Raw genomic sequence first — 25,674 nt, 5'->3', positions numbered from 1 at the left:
TCCCTCAGGCATACTGACTTACTAACCGGATCTCTTCTAAGACACTGCACTGGAGAGAGGGAGCGCGAGAGAGAGTGAGAGAGGGAGGGAGAGAGAGAGAGAGAGTGTGTGATCGAGTAAGCGCAGGAGGGAGAGAGAAAAGGAGAGAGCGCAGGAGAGCGAGAAAAAGGAGCTAGAGCCGAGAGGAAGAGAGTCGCAGGAGGAAGAGGGAGAATGCACGGCGTCTGGGTAACACTTCCACGCTTGTATCCAGGGCCTTTGTGAAAACACCATGGGATGCATCGGCTCCAGGAGACTGAGTAAGCACCGCTTCTCTTCTCTTCCCCTCTCTCGTTGCGGGCTAGATGGGGGTTTGGTGGGAGGAGGTGGGGGGATGAGGAGGAGGAGGAGGAGGATGGGGGTCTTGCCATGCCAGGAGCGAGTTTTTTTTTTTTTAAAAGGTGACTACGGACACTCTTTATATACATGTGTGTGCGTGTGTGTGTGTGTGAGCTGTTTGCTTCTCTTTCAGTGCAGCGTTCAAGCAGGCGTTAGGTGTATGCTCACAGAGGCTGCACACACAGCATACAGGCAAGATGTCAGAGACAATATGTGTTAAAATGTGCTACTGTGTGTGTGGTTGCATCCCCCACCTCTCTTACTCCCCTCCCTCCCCTCCTCCCAGCCCTTGATTTATGATGCTGTTTGGCAGTATGTATATGTGTGTGAGTAGGAGGCAGAGAGGGATGGAGCGGAAAGAGACAGAGGCGGGAGAGGGAAACGCTGGGATAGGGCTTATTTAGAAGGCGGAATGGCTCGGAGAAAGAGGGGAAAAAGAGAAGCGGGATAATGCCATTGTCAGGGGCGTTTGCACAGTTTGTTATTATTTGCAGGAATAATAGGGATAGAGAGGGATAAAGAGAGGAAGCATTTCAGTGCAGGCAAGGCAGGAGGAGGAGGGGAGATGGAGGGATGGCGATGGAGAGAGGGGGAGAGGGAGGGGCATATACGTGCAGCGAGGGTGTGTGGGATTATTGGGAGTTTTCAGGTGAGGACCCCTCTGAATGACAAACATGACAGTTTAAGCAAATCAACTTCAGAAACGCTGCTAACTGAGGAAAGACTGGGAGCGGTTGTTTGCATATAGTCAGATAGGTTGCCATGCATATTCAGCTCCTGCATCTTATGTAGCATGACTCACACTCTTAAGTCAAAAATAAACACAGCCTTCCTTTGGTGTTAAATATTAATGAACCACTTAGCACATCAGGCTCTTAAACATATTTACGGCAAAGCGTCCGTCTGAACACACAGCGGACGTCACTCTTAGAAGTGCATAACCTCTACAGGGGTCATGGCTGTCAAAAGCAGGCTACAGACAGGATCTCCTGTGTGCTCGTGCATGCTTTTCATCCTCTTTTTAACTAAATTTAAATTCTTGATGAAGAGGGTTTTAAAAATATATTTGCAAGTGCAGAAGGAGCACTACATGACACAGTTAGGAAGGCAGGTGTGACTGTGAACTGAATACAGCAGAGACAGTGTAACAGCAGCTCAGGCCGTCCAGATGAAAGTATTTGACACATCGCAGAGCGGGAGAGAGGAAGGTGGGATTGTCTGTCAACACTCAGGTTAAGATAGCAGACCTTACACATGCCCAGTGACTCCAGCTGCTGGACATACTGTGACTGAAGAAGACAGACGGCTTTGAAAAGGCTCATTTTACACATGTGATCACGGAAGCTCACGGATTCAGTAAGGCTGCTCTAGTTTAAGTTACATTTTCACATCAGGGATAAGTGATGAAGAGCTGTGGTGAAGGAGTATATGCATAAGTACATTGTAACATCTGTAGAACTTCTTAAATGAATCTTTCTCTTCTTTATGTGTGCACTGTAATCCCGTATGCATGTGGGAATAAACCGTACTTAAGAGAGGGCCAGATGTTTTAAAGCAGCTTGTGTGTCTTGAGTCTGCAGGCAGCAGGAGCAGCAGCAGCAGCGGTGTTGCCCGTGTAGAGGCGTGGTTGTGTTTATCCTGGGTGAGAACGGCTTTAGTGTGCGCTATTGATCGGCCTTCTCAACTGCAGTCCAGGCTGCCAAGCAGGGATCAACAGGAGGAGCAGCAGGGCCGGATCTGTCTCTGTATGGGAGTTGCCCTGATGTATCTGTCTGCCCCGCTGGTAACACTATCTCCCCGGGCTCCATCATATCTGGGAGTGTACTCCGTGGTTGGGCTTTGATATCTGTTTGTACACATACACTGAAGTAGTATTTTAGCTATTTCTGGCAAATATTAATGCCTCTGTGTAATAACTCAGGAGGCTGACAAAGTGTTTATTGCAAAGTGTCCTGCAGGAAGGAATTTTACTTTGTCACCAAGGAAACTAACTGCATCATTTCAGCAGTAGCAATATTAATGAATACCTGGAGTATGTCCTGAATGGCAGTGTGCTTTACCCTACCTCTTTCTACAAATTGAAATCACTCGTTAATAGAGGTCTGGAGCTTTTATTTTGAAAGTCCCAGGCTTAAAAAACAACTAGAACAAACGTGATAGATGCTGATTCACGCAGGGTGACAGAAAACTTCGAGCTAAGTATAGCTTAGAGTTTTTATAGTTGTTCATGAGGCAGGTGTTTGAGTTTGTGGCTGTTAATTCAGACCTAGTTGGAAAACGAGGGCTGGCATACATACCAGTGTTGGCGTTAGTTTACTTTTACCTTCAGAGAGCTTTTCCTAGAATTTAAAACAGTTCAAATCAGTGCAAAAGCTAATTATATGTTAATTAAAAGTTATAGTAATGGTAATTTGGGGTTATTTTTCTAAACTGAGACACTAGGAGAGCTCCTGGCCCCAACCCTTCAACATCTGCTTCCGCCCAGCTGCCCCTCACCACCGCTGTAAGTAGGTCAGGTGGAGACAGACAGACAGACAGTGATGTACAGTAGATGAGATGTCTGCATCCATCACCGCACCGGAGATCGGAGGGCCTTGAGAAGCAGTCGTTGGGAGGTGCACACCCTTCTTCACCTCATCAGCGAGGAACGGCAAAGAGATTGACTGCAAAATAACTACAAACTGTATTTCTCGCCAGTGACTCAGCTTGTGTGTGCAGCTCGCAGCTTATGCATGCCTCACTGAGAGCACATTCATACAGCCGTCCAGCACAGTGTTAGTAATTCTGTAACAGCATCGTGATTTCGATCACATCTACAGATGTGAGGGTTGATAATGCTGTTGCGCGTTATTGCGCTAAAAGGCTTCACATCAGAAGCATTTGTCTGGATCTAGTTACCAGGCTGCGCTATACCTGTAAGTGCTGGAGACATTACTCACTGTTTAATTAGGGCTCAGTGTGCAGCGTGGAGATAACTGATATGTTTCAGGCTGCAGTGCTGATATTATAGATATGAAAGTGGGACATTATGGCAACTCTCACCTGTAAGTTAGATTCAGTATGGTGCCACTGCTGACACATCACTCACTGATTCAATAAGCACTAATGGCCCTTCCTATGTGTGTGTGTGTGTGTGTTAGTGTTTGTATACTGCATGCGTGTCTGCAGGCTGATTCTCCTGGTACCGCCTGAAATGTGTCTGTAGCTCAGAGCATCACAAATGTCAAGTGCCGAAAGCTGGCACCAAATGTTTGCTCGAATTCATAATCGTGTTGGCTTGTTAATTTGATCAGATATTTAAGTCATTATGTTTCCAAATTAAGCTTTTGAGAAATCTGACTTGTTTTGTAATTATTTTTACATTATTTCTATGTACACACATTATTTGTATTGAAAAATTAAAGAGGTGTCAGGAGAGTTCAAGGTGCCACAGGCTTTATACAACAGACCTCCGCACAACTTAAGGAAACAAACATACAGAACACAAATATCTGCCTCTCGTACGATCAGGCTCTTGCTGCTACATTTATTTAAACGTAGGCCCGCACGTCCTCCCTTAACCGCCTTTCCCCATCACTCCGGCTTTGCTACCACATCACAGAGAGGGAATCCCATCCCTGCCATTAAATACAGAAATAAACAAACACCCCCGCTGCACCATGCCTTTACGCACGTTCAGATACCACGAGTCGCATTGTGCTGGTTCCCAGTTCGCCTATAAGCCGGCAAACCTGAAAGACAGTGATGGAGGCAGATCGATTGGCTTCTGTCCAGGCCGGGAAAGCCTTGTGCACATGAACACATTCAAGGTGAATGACTCAGTGATATAGTACCTCAGAGACACGGTGAGACCTGATGACCCTTACCTGTGCGAGTGTGTGTGTGTGCTTCATACATCCAAGGACTCCATTGTAGCATGCATGGCAGAGAGCCTTTACCTTCAGTTTTATGTGAGTGTGTGTCATTTCTCCTCTGTGTGTACTCGCATGGTTTGCCTTGTCAGTGGATGCCAGCTCACGAGGCTGGATCGTTATCAGAGGGGAATTGATTTAAATGTACATGCGTGTGCGTACGTGCCCTTGTACATACATATCATTGTCGGTATGTACGTTTTTTATGTGGCAGATCACAAGTACGCGTCCTGTGTGTGGGCACATGATGGCAGGTGTTTCTGTAAACAGTGTGACTCAGCCACAGAGTGTGTTATGAAATTGAAACATAATGCTGTGAAAGAGAGGATTTCATCCTTTCAATTTGATCTCCGTGGGTGTGTGAGAGTGTGTGTGAATTTATGTGCATTTGTGGATGCACTCAGCATCAGTGTGCGGCGAGCGTTGATTGTCTCAGTTTTATCTGCAGCTACTAACCACTTCAACGCTGATAAAGAAAAGGGCCTTGTTGGCATAGACGGCTGCTCCGCTTTGAATATCAAAAGCAAGAAAATAAAGATTTCCTGTGCGCTTAACTGCTTGATTTCCCTAAACCTCTGTAGGTCTTTTCCCTTCATCTAAACAAGATCAGATAATAGTATTTTCAGGTCTTAATGTTCATTATATATTCATCAGGCCATTAGGTGTTTACGGGGGTGATCTGGTTTAAGCTACAGCCGCCTCTTCAGATACTGCGTTCTGTAGTTTCTTAGTTACCACTGTCGGTGCATCTAAAACTGCTGTAGCCTATTTGCCCTGCATCAGTGATGAGACCTGCACAGGATGGCAGCCACATTCATGCCTAAACAGATTAATGAGGCGTGTCAGGACTGCCAATGACAGGGGCATGTAGCTTGGGAATCCCATTTCACCAAGTTAATGGCAATGCTGTGCTTGAGTGTGTGTCTTGAGTGTGTGTCTGAGCCCCTGCATGTGTGTGGAGAACATCCTCAGACACTCTTTTGCTCTGTTTCTCTCCACCAAGCTCTCACGACCATCTGGGCTCTCTGTCCTCAGCTGTGTTTGGTGAACTCTGGAGCTCAGTAACCTGGCATCTGCACATGTAAGACGTCTGACATTCAAGCCGGTACCCCACCGTGGCAACCAGCCTTACTGCAGCTGTCATGGTGAACAAGCAGCGAGCACCCTGCTTCTTATTGCTGCAGGGCAGCGGGAGTACAAATGACAGATGACGCTCAAATGCTTCCCACTTCAGCCGGAGTCGTCAAGCATCTCCAGTCAGAGCTGGAGTTGACAGTGCAGCCGCTGCAGATCTTTGGTTGTTCGTTACGCACGGCCGCGCCGCTCCCTCTCTTTTTTTCTCCTCCATCTCCCCGCCCGCCCTCCCTCCCCCCATCACACCTCCTCGCTCCTTCTCCTCGGCTGAGCTAAGCCTGGCTCCCCTATGACCGCAGGGGGGTATCCAGAGCTGCACCGTCGTGTGGAGTGTGTGTGCGGGGGAGGAGGGAGAGCGCCGAGGGAAGAAAAGCTGGCTCAGAGCTCCGGTCATGTTCTCTGTTGTTGTTGCTGTTTCCTCAAGGAGGGATCCTGCCTGCCTCTTCAGGAGCAGAATTACGCATTCGCTTACTGTGCTGCTGAGAGGCCAAGAAATCACCTACACGGGTGCAGAAATACAGAGCGAGACGTGGCTGAGAAAGCGCTGAGATGCTGGATAATGACTACTGACCCATCTTCTATATAGAGTCTGAGAACCACAAACAACTGAATAATCACAGCATGATATAGACACAATCCCTCATGGCTCACTTCACAAATAGCACATGCTTTGATGCAATCTCATACGAGGCTGACGCCAACAAACACAATATACACATATGCATACAGCAGCTACAGAAGGCACACACTCTGTGCTAAATGTTTCTGGTCCATTGCTGTGAAAAAAGCTGGAGGGCGTCCCAGCGGTAGTTTGTTCTGCTGCAGTCCAGAAAACTCTTGAGCCATATTGTGATTCATGTGGGGAGAGAGTGACTGCTGATCTACTAATTGGCCAAACAAGGCAGAGGGATGCAGAGAAGAGAGGCTTAGAGAGATACAGAGAAAGAGAGGCAGTGACACTGTGTGTCCCTGTGCATCATATAGTGTGTCGCTGTAGGCCTGATTCTGTATGTGGGTGTTTATATATGTTGGTATACTGTTTGTGTTTGCAGGGCAGATTTTTAACCCAGATGGGGAAGAAATCTGGGACACTCTCTCCCGCCCGGGCAGAAAATGAGACATCTCTCATGTCTTTCTGGTATCAGCCAATAAGTAACCATCTCACGCCACAGTGCCAAAAATCAAACACGCCTCACTAATCCCTCTGAGGTCACACAGAGTTCGTTTCTAATAGTGAAAGTAAGGCTTGAATTAATTGTGTCCACCCTCTCTGAAAAGGGCATGTCCTGATGCACAGTAGCTTCTTTAAACGCTGCCTTCTTTTCAGGAACGCTTGTTCACACTCACAGTTTGATGACAGAAAGGTGGATTTGATTCAGAGCAGGGTGGAGTGTCAACAACCGCTGTCGGTGCTCTTAAACACAGTTCAAACACTTAGACTGTACAAATATGTACCCGGCATGTGATTGGAAAAACCTCCTCAAAGGTGTGATTACATTTTTCACCAGTGAAGTGGCAAAAATTATATTTCAGAAAGACTTAGATGTCATAAAATTCCCTCTGAGCATTGCTGACATTTTACGTTCACCGGCAGGAATGGGACAGATAAAAGGTCACACTGACCTTGACCTTTGACCACCACAATCTAATCAGTTCATCCATGATTCCAAGCGGACATTTTTGTTCTTAAATATAAAGATATGATCTCCAGGAGTTATCTCGAAAAATGTGACAGAAATGATGGCCAGAAAAATGTTTATCCAGGACATTGTGAAGTCACAGTGAATTTGACCTTTTACCTTTTTGGGTAGAAAATCTCATCATTTAATCCTATTAGAAATTTGTGTCATGCTTAGTATATGAATGTATTTTTAAGATTGTTTTTTGGGCCTTCTGTGCCTTTATTTAAAGATAGGACAGGGATAGTGTTGGAAACAGGGGAAGAGAGAGTGGGGGATGACACACGGCAAGGGGGCCGAGGGCGGGAGCCGAAACCCAGGGCCGCCGCATCGAGGACCGCAGCCTCTGTACATGAGTCGCCGATTCAACCGCTGAGCTACACCGACGCCCTGGATGAGTTTGTGATTAAGAGACTTTTGACTTTTCACTGACAAAATTGAATCAAATCTTTCTTGTATCCAAGTGGACTTACTGTATGTGCAAACTTTGAAGATATTCCCTCCATGCGTTATCTCTTATTTATTGTATATATAATGCACAGATTGACATTTTTTTAACTTCTATTTTATACCATAATATTTCTCGTGCTTTCTCTGTGTCAGAGCAACTGCAACGCCCGAATTTCCCCCCGGGAATTAATGAAGTATTTCTGATTGTGATTCTGAGATGTTGCCTTCACAGAATGGGACAGCTGGACAACCCAAAAAAACATAATGCCTCTGGCAACAACCAGCCAAGAAGAATGAAAATACTGACAGTGAACAAATGGAAAAATGTGTACCACAAAATGAATATATTCTCAACCCACACAAACTATTTGCGAGAAGTTTTGTGTTAAATATTTGCAGAGTAAATTCCTGGCAGGAATACCCGGTTACTTTTTTAGTGATTCAGAAGACATAAAAGATCTAGATTGTATCAGGCTGTGTAGCACTCCACCACGACTTCTGTGATATTTTTCCTTGACACACAGAAAATTGATGGATTGCCCCCTTTTTTTAAAGATTACTTTTGGGCCAATTTTGCCTTTTTGATAGGACAGCTGAAGAGAGACATGAAATATAGGGAGGAGAGTGGAGGATGATATGCAGCAAAGGACCGAGGACGGGAGTCGAGCCTGCTGCTGCTGCGTTGTGGACTGTAGCCTCTGCATGTGGGACGTCTGCTCTACCCACTGAGCTAAACCAGCGCCCCAGGACTGCCCCTTTTAAAGGCAAATTTACCCTTTTAATGTAGAACCAAACAGCTATTTATACATATTTATACATACAGTAACTTTATGTGGCTTCTGTGGTGTCCAGAGGTATTTAGGGAAACGCTTACTATCGAGGAAATACTCAAAGTAGGTTGAGGAAGCTGGGTCAGACAAAAGGGAAGATAGAACACTCCTCATGTATTAATGATCACAGGCTGAAGATGTTTAATGATACTTGTACAATCTTTACACTACAAGGCCACTTGAATGAGAAGATCTCTGGCTGGAGATCTGTGTTGACTGTACAAATGAGGCAACGCGGTCCTGATATGTAGTTGGCGCATCCTTCGCTGTGAGCAAAATAGGGTCAGTTTTCTGGAATGAAGCGTGTCCCTCGTCTCCTGCCCTCGCAGTGATCTGAGGCGACTGGACTGAATTCAGAGGGAAGGGTAATATCAACAGAGACAGAGTGGAGCTGATGTTTCTGAATCACTGGGTCAGTGGGTCACAGACATCACTGGACATCCGCAGAGCCAACAACTCTCGGTGTTCCTCAGAGGAGTCGCTGATGATTGCCAAATGCAGCTGTGAAAAACGCGATTGGCTCAGCACACGCACACACACACACACGCGCAGACCTACAGAGTGCTGATACAGGAGGGAGCCCCTCTGAGATTTGCACACACGGAGCACGGACCCTCTGATACACAGAGCAGGAACCTAGAGACTGAAGCTGTGTTTAAACTCCATTACCAGCACAGACTCTGTAATTAAACCAATGTTTTAATTAGGATTTGGACAGGCAGGAAAGAGGAGGGATAATAATGTTCATTTATCCAACATGGAGCGGGTATTTCTCAAGACTCCCAACTACAGAACACTGAGTAGAGGGCTCGGTGTGTGATCTGCCACTGTATCTTCATAGTGTGTTATTAACTGAAATACAGGTATCGTCTACATATAGAGGATGTTTACTCAAACATCAAATCAGTAGAGGAGATGTAAGTCCATTTTAAAGACCCCCCAGAGTCTAGATGCTGGTGATGGAGGTGTAAAGCATGCAAATGGTTGGTTGAAACACTGACTTGTTGTCTGTGGACATCCTGGAGGTTATGGTGGAGTTAAAGAGGTGGAGGCTTGCACAATAGTTGATCTCAATAACAGTGTTTTAAGGGCTTATTTCTTGAAGGAATGGGAGCGTAAAGATCAACGGTGATGAGAGGGCCGATCTCTCATATTTACACCAGGTCTTATCATATCTTATTTTATGAATTGATGAGGACTGCAGGGAAAGAAAACATGTTACCTGTGAAAAGTTTCTACTACTTCTACTACATTTTAATTTTCATTTATGTTTGTAGCATGTTTGACCTAAGAGAGGCTTCATTTAACGATACTCAAGTATGTGCAAGATGTAAATGAGTCAAATGTGGGAAGTTTTATGCATACATTGGGAGTGTTGCAGAAACCTTAACCACACATATCATAGAGAATACACAGCTAACAACACTTACCAATAATACAATTTTAGTCTAAGAATAGCATTGATGACAACCAATAAGTTATTGAACTTTGTTGGAAAGACAATTATCTCCCCCCTCTATCAGTGCAATTATATGTAGTTAAGTCTTAAGACTTTTTTCAATTCTTTTTATTATTCCACTGCGTTTTAAAGATGTGTTAACTGTTTTTTTTTCTTTATCTTTTATTTTTTATTGTGAGTCAATAACGCTTGAAACCACGAATGAAGCTTAGTGTAAATTATTGTTTAGGGGATTGACATTTGTTTTGTTTGCATAAAACAGGTGAATGTAAAGACATTGACAACTTGGGAATAGGGAATTAATTGAGATGATTAATTTGAAAGAAAAAGCAACTGTAGAAATTAAACTGTCGAGAAATAAAGGATGAACTTAAAAGAAAAAGGTTCCTTTATTTAACTTCAGCCTTAGCTTTATGAGTGGTGGGAATGAACAAATCTAAAAACAAAAACTAAACATATCTTTTCCTTCTCTCCTCTGTCTCTTTGTCTCTTCCTTTCCCCTGCTCTCAGCGGGGGATGGCGTGCCAGTCCAGAAGGATGGGGAGCAGGTAAGTCTTCAGTGATCCCTCTGGCTCACCCCTCTTGTTGACTTCCTCTGACAGTGGACCGTTGCTGCTCCACCTGAGGAACCAACATGGCTTCTGTTATAAAAGCAGGTCTCACATGCAGCTTTGTGATTAGCTATAGCCGCTCACCCCACAAGCCCTCTGTAACTTAAGGTGCCAGTGCTTATGCTAGTAGATTAATAATAGTTTTAGCTCACATCGTGTCAGTGTCAGCCGCTAAGCTTCCACTACACTTCCCTGCCAAAGATGGGGTGGCGTAGCTGGAAGACAATCGCTGGTTTGGTTGGCTCATTGCTGTTGCTCTGACGTCTGTTGCTTGATTAGATGTCCATCTGACAGAGTCACTGCTCAGTGCTGGTTCAACCCAAAACAGCACAGGCATCACTCCCTCTTTCTCTCCCGTCTTATACAACATTACCACATCCCTCTCTCTTCTCCTCTCCTCTTCCTCCAGCTGCTTTACTGATCCCCTTCTCTCAAACTGATCCCCCTGAGACAGGACACAGGAGAGGGAGCCATTTTGGACTAAAATGTAGAGAACTCTACTTTTCACCAAATGCACTGTGTACTGATTTCATCATTTATTTATGCACCGTGCCCCAGAATGCCCTTCGGTCCTGCAGAGAGGGAAAAAACAGCCACACACACACACCAAACACACACATCAGCAATGTCAGGGCTATTCGAAGGAACATAAGAAAAGCTGCTTCAAAAGGGCCGAGCTCTACCACTCAAGTGTTTTAAATCTCACCACACCCACTCCTGCAGAGAGAGAGAGAGGAAGAAAGGAAAGGGAGCGAGAGAGAGAGGGATTGAGCAGAGAGCCAAAGAGCGAAGAAGTGGGAGTAAAGAATAGAGTTACAAGAATAATAAGCAGATGAAGGAAAGAACGGGAAGAGGCTGATATCGATTAACACAAACCAACTGGATTCATGTAGCTGATGAAGAGACTGGTAGTCACTCTGTTATGATGCCAAGGAATGTATACTGCGTGTAAAATATGATTAATTATAGATTTAACCGCACAACAATGAATAAAGCTACAGCTACAGTGCTAAAATACGTTTTACACTTAAACATGCTATAATCATAATCATATAACCTTTGCCTTTAATACTTTAGGAACATTTTGCTGATAATATTAGTTAAATACTACTTGAACTAATTCTTCTAATTCCTTTTATTTGATATGGCGGTATCTCTATTTTTACTCGCAAGAGAAGGAAGAAGCTAGAAAGCTAAATATGCTAAAAGACAGGGAACAGGATGAAATAGCTAGCCTGTCTCCTTCTAACAAAATCCACTTACTCGCACCTCTAAAGCTCATTATTTCACATATTATATCTTCTTTGTTGGATGTGTTCAAAACTGAAGTGAAGAAATATCACATTATGGTTTTGGCATTAGCATAATGCTAGCTTTCCATAGCTAGCAGGGCTCTGTCTAAGCTAGCAGGATCCATGTGCCAGCACCTCCTAAGCTCACTAACTTACATTTATGTCTTGTTTATTTGATATATACAAAAACAAGTGTAGTGTATTGTTTTTTTTTCCAGGGGTTACATGTCAGACATGGCACAACAGCTTCTTGCTAATTAGCGAGCTTTGGAGGTGATAGAAAGTGAATTTTGATAGCTTTGGTTGAAGCCAGGCTAGCTCTTTCTTTGTGGCAAGCTAAGCTAACCAGCTACTGTACAAATATCCACTCTATCCTCATACTAAAACATCCTAGTAGGTCTGATGGTGACACTTTTCTGACAGGCCGGGGGGAAAAGTACCACTGGAGGATATAATATGCGTCATAAAGTTATGGAAACAGTGGGAATTTTTCCAGTTTTATTTACTTGTTTATCTTTGCTCAGCCTCGGGTGTCTGTGCAGATCGACAGGGAGGTGAAAACATTTCAGCACAGCCTCTAACCCACCAGTGTCCCCGGTCTAGTTAGTGTCAATCCTGCTGATAGAGAGAAATTGTATGGCAGAGGCTGCTGCTTATCTGCTTTGTCCCCTGCATCTGCCTAAACACACACACACACACACACACACACACACACACACACACACATAAAGACACACACTCCTGCTGTTAGCCTCAGTCCCCTGTCTGCCTGTAGCATCAGATACTGTTCGACACAGCCCTGACATCTCTGTCTCTCTCTCACACACACGATTTTGCGCTGGCTTTCAGTGTTTTTGGCAGCACATGTAACGAGAGATGGGACTCATTCATCCGTAGCGTATTCACTCTGCTATACATAACTAAGCAAATATACTGATCCCTGTTTAATCCCCTCCTTTCTCCCTGTCATTCTGGTCCGTGACTCTTGCCTTCCTCGTTCCTGGAAAATCCTGTTTTTCTGTCTCTCATTTTTTCCCCTCTCTCTTCCTCTGCATGTTCGGCGAGTAAACCTCCCTCTGTCCCTCCTCTCTTTGTCTTCTCCCATTTCCCCTCCCATGCATGTCAATGTGCTCTCTGTCCTGTCACTCTCTTACTCTCTCCCCATCCCTCTCTCCTCCTATTTCTCTTCCTCAGCATGGACGTTCAGAATTTTCATGGGAAGGAATCAATGTAAGTGTTGTGACACCATTCCTTCATCTACTACTTCTCCTCCTCTTTCTATTTGTTTCTTTCACCTGTTTTGATTTAAACCACCCTTTAGCTATCAACCTTTTCCCCCCAACGACCCCTCTCCTCCACCACGGCTTTACAGTTGATCTCTTTCGGTTTATCGTAGTGGTGCAAGGTAGTGAGCACAATCAGAATCACAACATAATAGTACACAGAAACTTGGAATCAGGATTTGGGTAATGCAGATTTTATCTTTTGTATTAACCCAACATCTCCATCACTTCTCTTCTCCACTCGCCCCTCTCTAACACACACCGTCCTGATGTCTTTGTGTGCCCTGTCACACTTCCCATACTATCCTTTTCTCCACGCTTTTTTCCCCTCCTCCATTCCTCTCCCTTCTCTCCCTCCAGCTGTCTATGGAAGACACCACATCAATCCTGCCGCGGCTCAAGAGGAACTCAAACGCCTACGGCATCGGGGCTTTGGCTAAGTCTTCTCTGTCAGGTGTGTCAGGTGTGTGTCTGTGCTGTAACTGGTAAACGACCCCATGTTGGCTCCGCCCCTCAGCGGGCGCTTGAGTCAGCATGGTACCCGAAAAGGGTTCCCCTGAATCACTTCCTCTCCACACTGTTATAACACTCGTCAATGGCTCCTTGTGAGTCATTGACGGAATGACTCCAGCCTAAAAAACACAACACGACACACACATAGTGCACAGTCATACAGCTGAGAAAAGGTGAGTGGTGAGTGGTGAGTGGGAAGTGTAGTTTTTTTTAATGTTAAGTGGTTGTGAAGTTGTGGTGTCCTGAACAAGTATAAGTATGGATGTTTTGTGTTACACAGAGTTCAGTGCAGTGTAGTGAAGTGCAGTGGTTTTGGTTTAATCCAGCTGTTTTTTGCAGTGCAGTTTATTTAAGTGCAGTGAATTGTATTCAGTACAGTAGAGTGCAGTGCAGCTGTTGCACTGTGTGCTGTGCTACAGATTTGTCCCATAATTTATCCCATAATTTATTCATTAATCTCATCTCCATGCGCCTTCATCAGAGAGAAGCAAACATCCAGGGACTTACAGTATGTGTCATTATGTGTTGGTCACATTAAATATTATGCAGATATCAGCGGGTGTCAGGTTGGTTGCAGGAATAAAAATGTATGTTATGCAGTGTTTGCATGAATCAAAGTTCTGAGACAGAGAGAGGAGAAAAAGAGCAGTTTTCTGCTTACTCAGCGCAGCACAGCAGAGGTGTGAAAGCTATCATGTCAACAAGCCAACCTCTCATTACTCATGCCACACAGTCACCTCACCCCAATTAACCTGTTCCATCCCATGATGCACCTTCGTCAGACAAGACACATCCATTCGCTCATGTCCTCCCTGCAGCCTGCACAGGCGATGGTTTAGTCTCATTAAACACATGAACGCCACCTCCACAGCCTTCGTCATTTAGCTTTTGTTATAATCCATATTCATGAGGAGCCTCATGAAACTACACGCATTTGAATTGTAGGACTCGACTGATAAATAGTTTTATACTGGTTTGTCTTAAGTAGCAAATAGCTGATATGTGAAGAGTTTTTATCGCTAATAACACTTAGCTAGTCACACATATTTATTTTTAGTGTATCATGTCCATCAAATTCGAGGAGAATAGTACCGACTGTCAAATATTTTCCTCCCAGTTGTCAAACCAGTTTATCAGTCTAGCCCTACTGGATATCAATCATAGGCCATCACAGCATCCATGATTAAACAGCAGTATACATTGGATGATAACATGTCTATCTTATGTCTGTCTCTCCTCTTTCTTTCTGTTTGTCCATCCTCTTTTCATCCGAATTCCTTCCCCAACTCCCCCTCTCATCTCATACTTCTTCTACGTTCCTCACACCTTTTCTCGCCATCCTCGTCCTGCACTCCCTTCTCTCGCATCTCTGTCCCATTTTCCACCACCAGGTGTGACCCGCACCATGAAGGAGAGGGTGACCAAGCCCACCGCCATGGCCCAGGGTCGTGTCGCTCACATGATCGAATGGCAGAACTGGGGAATGAGCACGGTGGGTGCAGGGGGAATCCCCCAGTCCCGCATCACTACCCAGGAGCGGGAAAAGGAGCGGCGGCTGGAGAACGACGCCTACAGCGACCTCAGTGATGGAGAGAAGGAGGCCCGATTCACTGCAGGTTTGGCACACTCACACACACATAGACGAGAGCAGAGCCTATTAAATGCCATCAGTAGAATTATGTGCCCTCGTCTCACTATAATGCATTGATCCCTGTTTGTCCTTTGAACTTTGACCTCAGGTATCCTTCAGCAGTTTGCGATCTCGGAGGCAACACTCCTGGCCTGGTCATCGATGGATGGAGATAGTCCACGGTCAGGCTCTAACCAGGGCAGCGTGGCTCATCTGAGTGAGGTCAACCAGGAGAGCATCACCAGTCGAGGTAAAGGACTACAAGGGACTACAAAATATGGCTGCAGCCTGGCTATAATGATATTTCTTTCTACTTTATGTACTGCTTTGTAGTTGTTATAGAAGAGTGCATCATATTTTATGACCTGACCAGTTGTTTTGTACCTCACCTTCAACACTAATTGTATCAGAGGAAACATGACAATATTTTCCTCTGAAATGTAGTTGAGTAGATGCATAATGTAGCTTAAAATGGAGGTACATAAATAAAGTACAAGAACATTAAAAATGTAGTTAAAGCTCCTGTAAGGAACTTTCGGTTTGTGTTGATTTTGGCGCCCCCTGTGGACAAAGCTGTACCTTTGCTGATTTTGTCCTGTACATGCTTAAGTGGTGGTTTTTAACAAAATCCTCCACCTACTTTCTTTAACAGTCATATGTATCACTTTAAATTTTTAGAATGGAAAATGTAAACAAAGGCAGCGTGCCGTTACCACCTACCCCTCCAGTAGTGACACCTACCCCCCACCAGCAGTTTCAGGCATTAAAAATAACTATACAGAAATAATCAATCTTGTAGTTGATGATCTGGTTTGATTTTATAGGTCATATAGAGTAATCAGAATTAATTTCAGTCAGTTTCATTACCATCGAAAAACTCCTCAAAGGAGCTTTAAAGACCCCCTCCAGGGAAAATCAAGTGTTTAACCTTGTAAACATCTCGATGTGGTGTTTTTCATGCACTACAAGACATATCAGGGACAACATAAGCAGTCATCTCCATGGCTGGGCCTGTCTGCTTTTAAACTGCAGTGTACCAAGGACAGGCTGAACAACACGTTTTCAGGCTTTGTGACGTCACAAACCACTTCAGCGTTGTGCGAGCCAGCTGTAACCGTCATCGTAATTTTAGCAAACTCACTACTGACTACTAACGTTAACATTGCTACTACTAATGACTACATTTCAAGCTAGCTAAGTTTCAACAAGTTGCCAATAAACAAGAGACGTGTTTTGTTTCCGCAACGGAGGGGCGGTTGGAAATGTGCATAGTAGGCGGGGAATATGCAGATTCGTGAATTTTAATGAGGGAGAAAGAGGAGATGCCTTGAGAAGATTTTTACAAGGTAATTAAACACATTTTGCAGAAAGAAAAAGATCAGACATAATATTATTTCAAGCAGAGCATTTTATACGTCTTAAAAAATGACTGGAGCCGGTCTTTAAGTATAATGGTTGAGTGTACGTGCTTAGCTTTTTTCCACCACATACTGTTTATTTTGTCTATATTTAATGAAATAATGTTTCCTACTGTCCTACTTTCCTACTTTAATGAGTACTGTTTTACTTCAGTGGCGATGGTAGATTGGGTCGTCTTTCAATCAAAAGGTTGGCGGCTCGATCCCTGTGTCCTTGGGCAAGACACTGAACCCCAAATTGTTTCTAAAGGCATAGCCATCGATGTGTGACTGAGTGTGAATGGTTAGACTTCTTAGCAGAGCAGTCTCTGCCATCAGTGTATGAATTTGTGTGTGAAGGGTGAATGTGACATGTAGTGTAAAAGCCCTTTGAGTGGCCTGCAGAGTAGAAATAACCTATATAAGTGCAGTTACCATTTACTTTGAATAAACATGATAGAGAATAATGATGGCATATATGGGTAGGCAGCATTATAACAGCTGTGTTGAATGTTTGTGTAGGTGTAGACAAGCAGCTTGCGGTATAGCATGTGTCATGCTGCTTAGTAATGAGAACATACTGTTCCATCTCCTCTCTCAAGGCTGCAGGGTTAGCTCGTTATTAATTTTCTTACATAGACTTATGGGAGGTCCACCATCACACAGCATCTGTACATCAAAACAGGGATTTTGGACCTTTTTACTCGCCAGCAGCATCTTCCCTGTGCAGAGATTTGTTGCTAATGAAGTTAGAGGTGCAGATAATTATAACATTTGCTTTGTTGTTATTAGTTGCACTTCCTTAAGGGTATGACACTTCTTAAACGCTTTTGCATCAAATTATCTCATCATTTTTTAGTCAAATAAACTTTTAGCGCTGCGTGAAAATGTTCGGCTGTGTTTACTCTTGGGCCCAATTTATCCCCTTCGCTTGAGAGAGAGAGGAACGGCACGAACTCAAGGCTGTGTCTGCTCTCTGCAGTCTGACACAAGTGATGAATCAACTGTGTTCAAACTGTATTCACTACATCTAAGAGATTTTCTGTCATAACACTTATCAGCCGACGTGGAGATTTTTTATTTAGCTCCCAGTCAAACCTACTTTTCCTGCTCAGCAGGCGAGATCAAAGCTGAAATTAAAGCAGATTTAGTATGCTGTGGCTTTAACACTTTATTATTGTATGATAACAGCTGGAGCAACATCACCAAAACAAAATTGTATGTGTTGTTTACTCCTTAAACGCAGCAGCGTCACAAGCCTACAATTTTGCCAGTCCAACAATGATGTGTCTGGGATTTATTGCTTGCTATTACATTGTTTTCCTGTCAACAAGCATCCTAAAGATCACTAAAAGCAGCTGCTTCCTTTTTTATGTTTTCCAGATCAGATATTGCACCACTCCTCAGCAGAGGTGTGGCCTCACACGTACGTCTCCCAGGGCCACTACTGCCTCTCCTCTTCCGACGCCTGGGAGCCCATCAACAACGATCCCTCCGCTGTGGCGACTCCCCCTGCTGGCTCCTACGTTATGGGGACTGAGGGGTATGACGGGCAGGCTGCAGCTCACTTCCTGTCGCAGCAACAGCAGCAGCAGCAGTTCACTCTCCAGCAGCAGAGTCAACTACAGCAGCTGCAGCAGATCCAACAGATCCAGCACTACCAGCAACAGCAGCTCCTGCAGTATCAGCAGCAACAGGTGAGAGGAGGAGAGCAGGTGGAGTTTCACTTTTGCAGGTGGGACTGGGGTAATTCCCCTGTGAGAATTGAGAACTAGTATGTTACTCCAGTAATGAGCACCTGAACAGTTTCCAAGAATAGGGAGGTTGCATCATTTTAGAAGAGTTTGTCAAGTCCCTGTCGGCTGAAACATCTGTAACTAATATGTTAATGATAGATCACATGATCCTATGTTTCAGACAAATCTGTAGATTTATTAAATATTTTCACATTGTATTGGATCTTCTTGACCATAGAAACATCCATCCAACATCCCAGCTGTCATTGGGTGAGAGGCGGGGCACAACCTGGACTGATTGCCAGTCAATCACAGAGTCAGACAACCATTCATGCAATTTAGAGTCATCAATTGACTTAACGAGCATGTCTTTGGACTGTGCAAACTCCACACAGAAAGGTCAACCTCGTCCAAAATCGGGGTCCGAACCAGGAACCACAATAGAAACAGCTTGACAAAATAGTCTTGACTCAAGGTTTTATTTTGTTAATTCTCTCTTGTTTTTGTCTCTTTTCTTTCCATCCAAATATGGTGATATTTTGTCCAACAACACACTCGACTTAACCCGTCAGTAGTTTCCTATAATTTCCTAGAAATTAATAATAAGATTCCTGGAAACGACAGGCAATTTGGCAAAAATTATAGCGAGCACTAATGGGTTTATAATTAATGTTAGAATTATAATGGTCACTGCACATGACAGCAAACAATTCAACATTTTAAATGGGGCATTGCTTTCCAAGATCTGATTTCTAAAAGGAAATTCCTCTTTTAAATAAATTCAGCACAGCTTAATAAACCCACTAACTCAGTACTCGTTTATCAGTTCTTTATTTAAACAGGAAGATGGAGCCAAAAAAAAGGAGCCTCAACCTCACTCTCAGACATCCATCAAAGTAAAGAAGCGGCTTCTCTCCTCCTGTGCACAAAGAAAAACAGTATTGATCACTGGCAAAGTCACAAAGTAGTTTATCCGTTGCCTTCCTAATCCTTTCTTCTTGGCTGCCGACACAAGTCTTTGTGTATTTTGTCGAACTTCTTGACGCCGTGTCACCTCTGACATGAACAAGCCCCAGATCTTAGCTGAGCCTCTAACTCTTTTTCCTCACTCCGTTTGCAGTCTCTGGAGCACCGGCTGCACAGTGCCAACCACTCTTTGCAAGCGACGCCCAACAGCACCATCCACAGTCTGGTCCATCCCGTTCACCCACCATTGGTCGATCTGTGGAACACGGGGCAGATGGAGGCCTATCAGGCGGAGGCCGGAGGCTTCATGGGTGTGTCAGCGGTGGTGGAGCCGAGCCTGTGCGTCCCCACCGGAGAGGAGATGGTGGGAACAGAACACTCCCCGCTGCTGGAGCAGCACGAGGAGGAGGAAGTCAAGGTGAGGTGAAGGCAGGGTGAGATTACATAAAATTACATCTTGACTGTTTAATATTTGATCTGTGAGCTGCTGAGCACGCACTGCAAGAGGCTGTACTGGTGGATTCATTCCTTTAACTACAAATGATGTATAATTTATATTCATTATATTTCAATTGATTCCATTTTAGTTTTAATGAGTTTTACCATTAATCTACATACGGGTAAATAGGTTTTAGTTGGTAGGAGCAAACTCTGTTTCCAGCTTCACAAGTGAGAATGCTGCTTCTCTGATGTATATCTTTGTGAACGGGATATCTTATGGCTGCTGGCTGCACAAAACAAGTACTAGTTATCTGAGCTTTAACCACTTGTGATTTAAAAGGCTAAACAAGTAATCAATGATTTTAAGATTTTACATTATGGATTAGTTCAATCCATAACTTCTGCTACTCCTTATGAGATAAGATAAAACTTTACTAATCCCAAAGGACATTACAGTGCCAGATAGCTCCAAAAAATACGGTACAATACAAATAATGCAAAATGCAAACAACTCAACTATAAGTGAAAATCTAAAATGTATGAGTTAATGCAAAAGAGACGCCTAAGAGTGCCTAAAAGAAAAAAACAATATTACAATAGTCATCTATAAAAGTAGGAAGTAACGGTGGCAGATACAATAAATAAAAGACACCAAGACGACGAAAGCGACTCTTAGAAGGCCTGCCGTCTGAGGCACCTCTCAGCTACAAATTCCTTCCGTCTCCGTCCGAGCAGCGCTCGAGCATCGTTTCAATTTTGTTGCGCAGAGTTTGATAAACAGACTGAATGAGTAATAGATACAATTAAGACCTAACCACCATAACATCTTCACTGTTTACTAACCCTGTTTCGGGCGTGTGTGAGACATCAGACGGTGACACGGCAGAAAAGAGACTGAAAACAGTATGTCAACAGAAAGCCTGTGTTGCCAATTTAGGAGGTAATGTTTGAGTGAAGTATAAATCAGTGAGGGAATAATGGAAGATGAAGCCCATGAGATGCATTATGGGAATTGCAGGAACCAGTGCTCTTTACTCATACTAGGGACTAACAATCACGATATCTGTTGGCCTCTGTTGCTTAGAAGAAACGGGTCTTTTAGAAATGGTCCCCAAACTTTTTGAAGTGCAACAATTAAGTTGCATGAAAAAACTACCTTGACTCAATTTTTCATCATAGTCAACTAATCGTCAGCTGTGATGGAAAACTCATTCCAAGCAAGCCTGGGGAGTCTTTCTTAGTTTATCTTCATACTTTGTTGGTTGCTAAAAAGATTCGAAATCAATCTAGCAACCAATTAATCAGCCGATGGAAGTCAGTAGGGAGCAAAGTAAATACTTTAAGACTTGTTCTTAAAGAAGAATACAACTAGCAACTGATCACCACTGTGCTGATGGCTAGTTAGTAATATATTGACGTGTACCTTTACAGCGTCTGTGACCTCAGTTGCCTGAACTCTCTTCCTGTGCTTCCTCGTCTGTCCTGATCAGGAGGAGGATGTGTCACTGTGCATGGAGCCTGAGTCGGCCATGTTGACTCCGCCCACGCAACAAGGAGACGCCTCTGGAGGGAGCAGTCCTGGGCAGCCGCCTGCAGAGCAAATCACAGAGCGGAAGGCCTCTGATGTCAGCACCGGCTTCGTTCAGACGCTAGAGGAGAAGGTCGACGAGGGACCCGCCGCTTCAATGGCATCCAACTGAGCTCCTGCCTGTCAAGGGACTCCTATAACACAAACTGACCGGGGAGTCAGCGAGGAATGAGCGTAATAATAAAGTATATATCTATTAATCTGTTCCCTTTTCAGGTATCAACAACACGACTTTTTGGTTGCGAGATGAATTCTTCAAACTGGTGAGAAACAGATTTAGAAGTGGACTCACAAATGAGACAAGAGCTGATGCAACAAAGGACACCTATTTCTTTGTAAGCCTTACATCCCAAAGGTAACGGAGCAGAAGACGAGTGAGGGAAGGAGGGACTGAAGAGGAGGAGGAAGAGGAGGAGACATTTCCAGTAGAGAAATGAAACCACAAAGAGGGAAATGGAAACATGCATGCTTTTTATGAAGACAAGCAACTCGACCCTGTCATCGTCTTATAATAATAATGAAAATCTACCATAAGAAAACATTATAATAAGAATAATTTTGTAGTAAAGCAAAAAAAGAGTAAGAGAAAAATCTATGTATAAGTGTACTATAAGATATAACAGTTTTCCTGCGGGGGAACAACTCTGTTTACAGCTGTTACTCAACATATTAGTGTTTAATCAAATTAATTTCCCTGTTGCATCAAACACACACTTTAAAAATGCTAACCCAAACAATTCCACATGTAATTGAAGTAGGCTCAGAAAGTGTCAGCATTTCAGTGAAATGCAGATGTACCCTCGAATATGAATTGATGTTGTGGCACCAGGATGCCCGAGGCACAACCCAGGGACAGGCCTGTCCTGCCGACTGCACACACTGAACCTGCACAGATAAGGATTGTACTGTAAGATAGTGTGCTTCCTACTCTGTCTCTGTATGCATGTTTCTTCAGAGTACTATGGAGTACCTGTACTATACAGCACTGTATAGACTTTGCACTGAACCATAGTATCCCAGGTGGGGCCGCGGTGGGCCTGTGGCGGGTTAAAGACAGAGCTGCATAATCTCTTTTGCACTGATGCAATCCTACAGATTAGAGGTCGCCTTCGGACGTTCGATGTTACCCAGTTCCCACTCTGAAAGCTTTCAGCACCACCGACAACCAAAACCGAGCCACTTAACAACACGAAACCCTCAGCTGCTTGTTTTTTTGTTTGTTTTCCACAGACGTCGTCGGGATAAATTGAGGATGATAACCACTATTTGAATGTACGGGAAGACGGACGGCAGAACACGAGCGTTTGTTTTTGATTTCTCCTCTCGGCCCGTGTGGGACAGAACCAAACAAGATACGTGTTTTAAACTTGTGGGAGGGAGCTGCTGAAAACGGATTCACTGCTCGCTCGCCTAGACCACCACTTCAAACATACACACACACACACACACACACACACACACACACACACACACAAATATCTAAATTGTAACCAGCAATAGACAGGCAAAACACTGGCTTCACAACAGACCAGTGCCAGCCCTGTCGCATAGATGTAAATAGTCTGAGTATATAAGAATCGCCTCTCACTTACAGTCACAACTGTTCTAGTGCAGTATGATTTCTTTATTTTTCTACACCTCTCAGTCCCGCTTTATTTTGGGATTGCTCTCGAGCTTTTTGGCCTGATCCTTCTTTTTTTGTCTCATGTGAACCACCACTCAAAGACAAATGAATCGGAGGAATGTTTGAGTTGTAAATAGAGTGATTATTCATCAAGCTGGAGAGAGTTTTATCGTGTGAGTCCATCAGCTGGGATGCAAAGAATGAACAGTTGTAGGTCTGAGTTCACGGGGGGGAATTACAGCCTGCGTGCCGCTCAATCAGCCAATCAGGGAACAGAACAGAAGACCATAGGACTGAACACTGGAGCCGAAGAGATCGGTGTCTTCCTGCTCGTCGTGATTACTGTGAAGCAGCTGCCTGGAGCGTGATAGTGATTCTAATGATGTTTGAAGAAGCATGTTTTCATTTCTTTTTTTCCTTTTCTGTCGCCTGAGAAAGAACGGGCGTTTCTCCAGTGAGGAGGGGAGTCAAACAGACACAGTTGAAAACACGGACCGGACTGTGTGCACGACTCACTGGCGAACGACACACAAACCACCGTCTCCATCTTTTCTCTGTCGGGGAGCACCTTCTCCTCTCACTCTGATGATTGTGTGAGAAACTTTCAAGATAAAAAAAACAACGGTTAATTGACTTGAAAGACTTTTATTTATTGATTGCTTCTTTATGCAATGTTGGGGACAATGTTTATTTTTCTACTGACTTGTTGAAATCCCCTCCAGTATGAGTTAGAATAGGTGTCATGGTTGTAAAGCAGTCTTTGTTTCCGTCCAGTTTTGAGCTCTTTAAAGCGAGAAAAAAAACACCTGCCTGACATATAAAGAGATTAAAGATGGACGTTTGGCAGCTCTTTAATTACAACTTCATTTTGTTTCACTTCTAAAACTCCGGTTTAACAACTCTCGGAAACAAGAGGGCTCAAAACTGCAAACAGACTGTCTTTACACAACGGCACATATTCATTTATTTATTGAACAATTACTCGGTGGGGAGGAATAATGTGACAGCTTGTACAGAGTCTATAATTTCCTGTAGGTATAAAACCCTTCTGGGAGCAGTATCTGTTTCTTTATGAGTCAAACTCTACCTTTGAAAGACTACATTTTAATGTTTGTGAGGCGCATTTGGCTAAAAACGGAGCCGAAACGAGACACTGCTTCAATTTGGGTTCTTTTTTTTTGTTTATTGAAAATTCAATGAATGAATAAACTAATAACGAGAAGCCAAATATATTTCTGTGGATGTTAAGGTTTACTGATCACATCTTTGTTAACCGACCGGTTTGCAATTGAGTTCCTCTTTTTGTATAAGTCTACTGCCATCTTCAAAGAGTTACGGTAAACTGTCTGCAGGCATGACGCTCAAAATCTGCTTCCCGTCCTCTGCCTTTCTCCTTCTCTCTCTCTTTCTATCTCTTTGTATCTGTTCTGTATATTTGTGTCCGTCTGTTTGTCTGTCTGTCAGTGTAGAGTAAGTTGTCTTTTTGGAAGAATCACTGCCTGAAAAAAAACAAAAAAAAAAACACGTTTTCACATCAACCAAAGGGGATTTGAGGCAATCAGACATGTAACATAAGTATAATTTGGAAATGTGTGGCAAAGAAAAATAACCGCTGTAAAAAACGCTGTAAAAAACTGGATGGCTTCTGTAAAAGTCTGTATCAAATTGGGTTTATTTGTTTCAAATGAGGCAGTGTGGCTGGTGATACCAGTGTGCACTCATGACACTCACACCTATGCATGCTAGTTGGACGGTTGTCACAGGATGGTTCTTCCACGTGGTCCCCTCTCCTCCTCTTCTCTCCTCTTCTGTCAACAACTCTCTGTTTCTTCCTGTTTCTCTTCCTTTCCCTTCTTTCTCCTGCACGACAGAACCTCCTTCACCTCCTCCAGCTCCTCTTCCTGTCTCCTCTTCTTTTCCTCTGGTGGAGAAAGAGCAAATAAACAAACCAACAAATGGCATTTCCTGTGCACATGTGTGGATATCTTTCCCAGCGTGTAAATAATTACACTCTCAAACGTTTATCTCAAAGCTTAAACACACGTGATACGTCTTTTTTAACCACGTTCGGTGGCGGCTGCTATCAAAGGCCAACTCGTTGGTGCTTGTCAGACAAACACAGCAATCACTAAGGAACTGGCAGGAGTGTAATCCAGCGTGTCATGCTTTTCCAAGAAACATTCCTCTCCGGTCCTTATCAGGGATTTTATGCCAGGAGAATATTAATGACAGATTCTCAGAGATGGGCCTCCTCTGTGGAGACCAGCTGCTTATTTGTTCAAGCTCACACAGGAATCAGAGACTGAAGCGTACTGTTGACCTTCACAGCACAGAAATATTTATATGCTCACACATTTTCTCTTTAAAGTCTGAAGACTGGAACACTGATGCTGTGATTTTTTCCCCTCTCGCTAGTGTTATTTGTCTGTTGATCCACCGCTGTGGTTCAGACTGAAATAACAGCTGTCGGATGGATTTCCATGAAATTGGGTGCAGACATTCATGTCCCCTCTAGCATGAATTAGAATAACTTTGGTGATGTCATGACTTTTTATTTAGCGCCACCATCAGGTCAAAATAGTTTTGATAAAAATCAGCCCTGCATTGTAACCGTGCTGTGTTGCTTCATGCGCAGCTGACATTTGACATACTTTGTAAAAAGACCTGTGTGATTCCAGATATGTCAGTTTGAAAAAAGACAGGATTTAAAGTAATAATGTCGAAGATTTTCATCTAAATAAATGTCTGTTAA

The 25,674-nt window shown here is 43.7% G+C and overlaps 1 protein-coding gene across 5 annotated transcripts; it reads left to right on the top strand.

The window, feature by feature from the left end:
• Positions 1 to 21: 21 nt before the first annotated feature.
• Positions 22 to 24,883, top strand: fam131bb (family with sequence similarity 131 member Bb). 5 transcript variants are annotated; one of them, XM_069655954.1, is made up of 9 exons: positions 22 to 299; positions 10,352 to 10,389; positions 12,939 to 12,974; positions 13,388 to 13,490; positions 14,932 to 15,156; positions 15,280 to 15,420; positions 17,951 to 18,264; positions 19,424 to 19,687; positions 21,201 to 24,883. In XM_069655954.1, the coding sequence occupies exons 1-9, from the start codon at positions 272 to 274 to the stop codon at positions 21,408 to 21,410; spliced, it is 1,359 nt and encodes a 452-aa protein (XP_069512055.1). In that variant the 5' UTR covers positions 22 to 271; the 3' UTR covers positions 21,411 to 24,883. The 5 variants fall into 5 exon arrangements, with proteins under 5 accessions (XP_069512055.1, XP_069512058.1, XP_069512056.1 ...); XM_069655957.1 differs by lacking the exon at positions 12,939 to 12,974 and having other exon boundaries at positions 23 to 299; XM_069655955.1 differs by lacking the exons at positions 22 to 299; positions 10,352 to 10,389 and having other exon boundaries at positions 11,950 to 12,974; positions 13,388 to 13,481.
• Positions 24,884 to 25,674: the final 791 nt, after the last annotated feature.

This window comes from Semicossyphus pulcher, unplaced genomic scaffold, assembly GCF_022749685.1.
Source record: "Semicossyphus pulcher isolate SPU_LCO1_2020_fin unplaced genomic scaffold, fSemPul1.0.p SCAF_9, whole genome shotgun sequence".
Taxonomy (NCBI): domain Eukaryota; kingdom Metazoa; phylum Chordata; class Actinopteri; order Labriformes; family Labridae; genus Semicossyphus; species Semicossyphus pulcher.
Note: the sequence above shows the minus strand (reverse complement) of the source record. Positions and strands in the feature narration are given on the sequence as shown.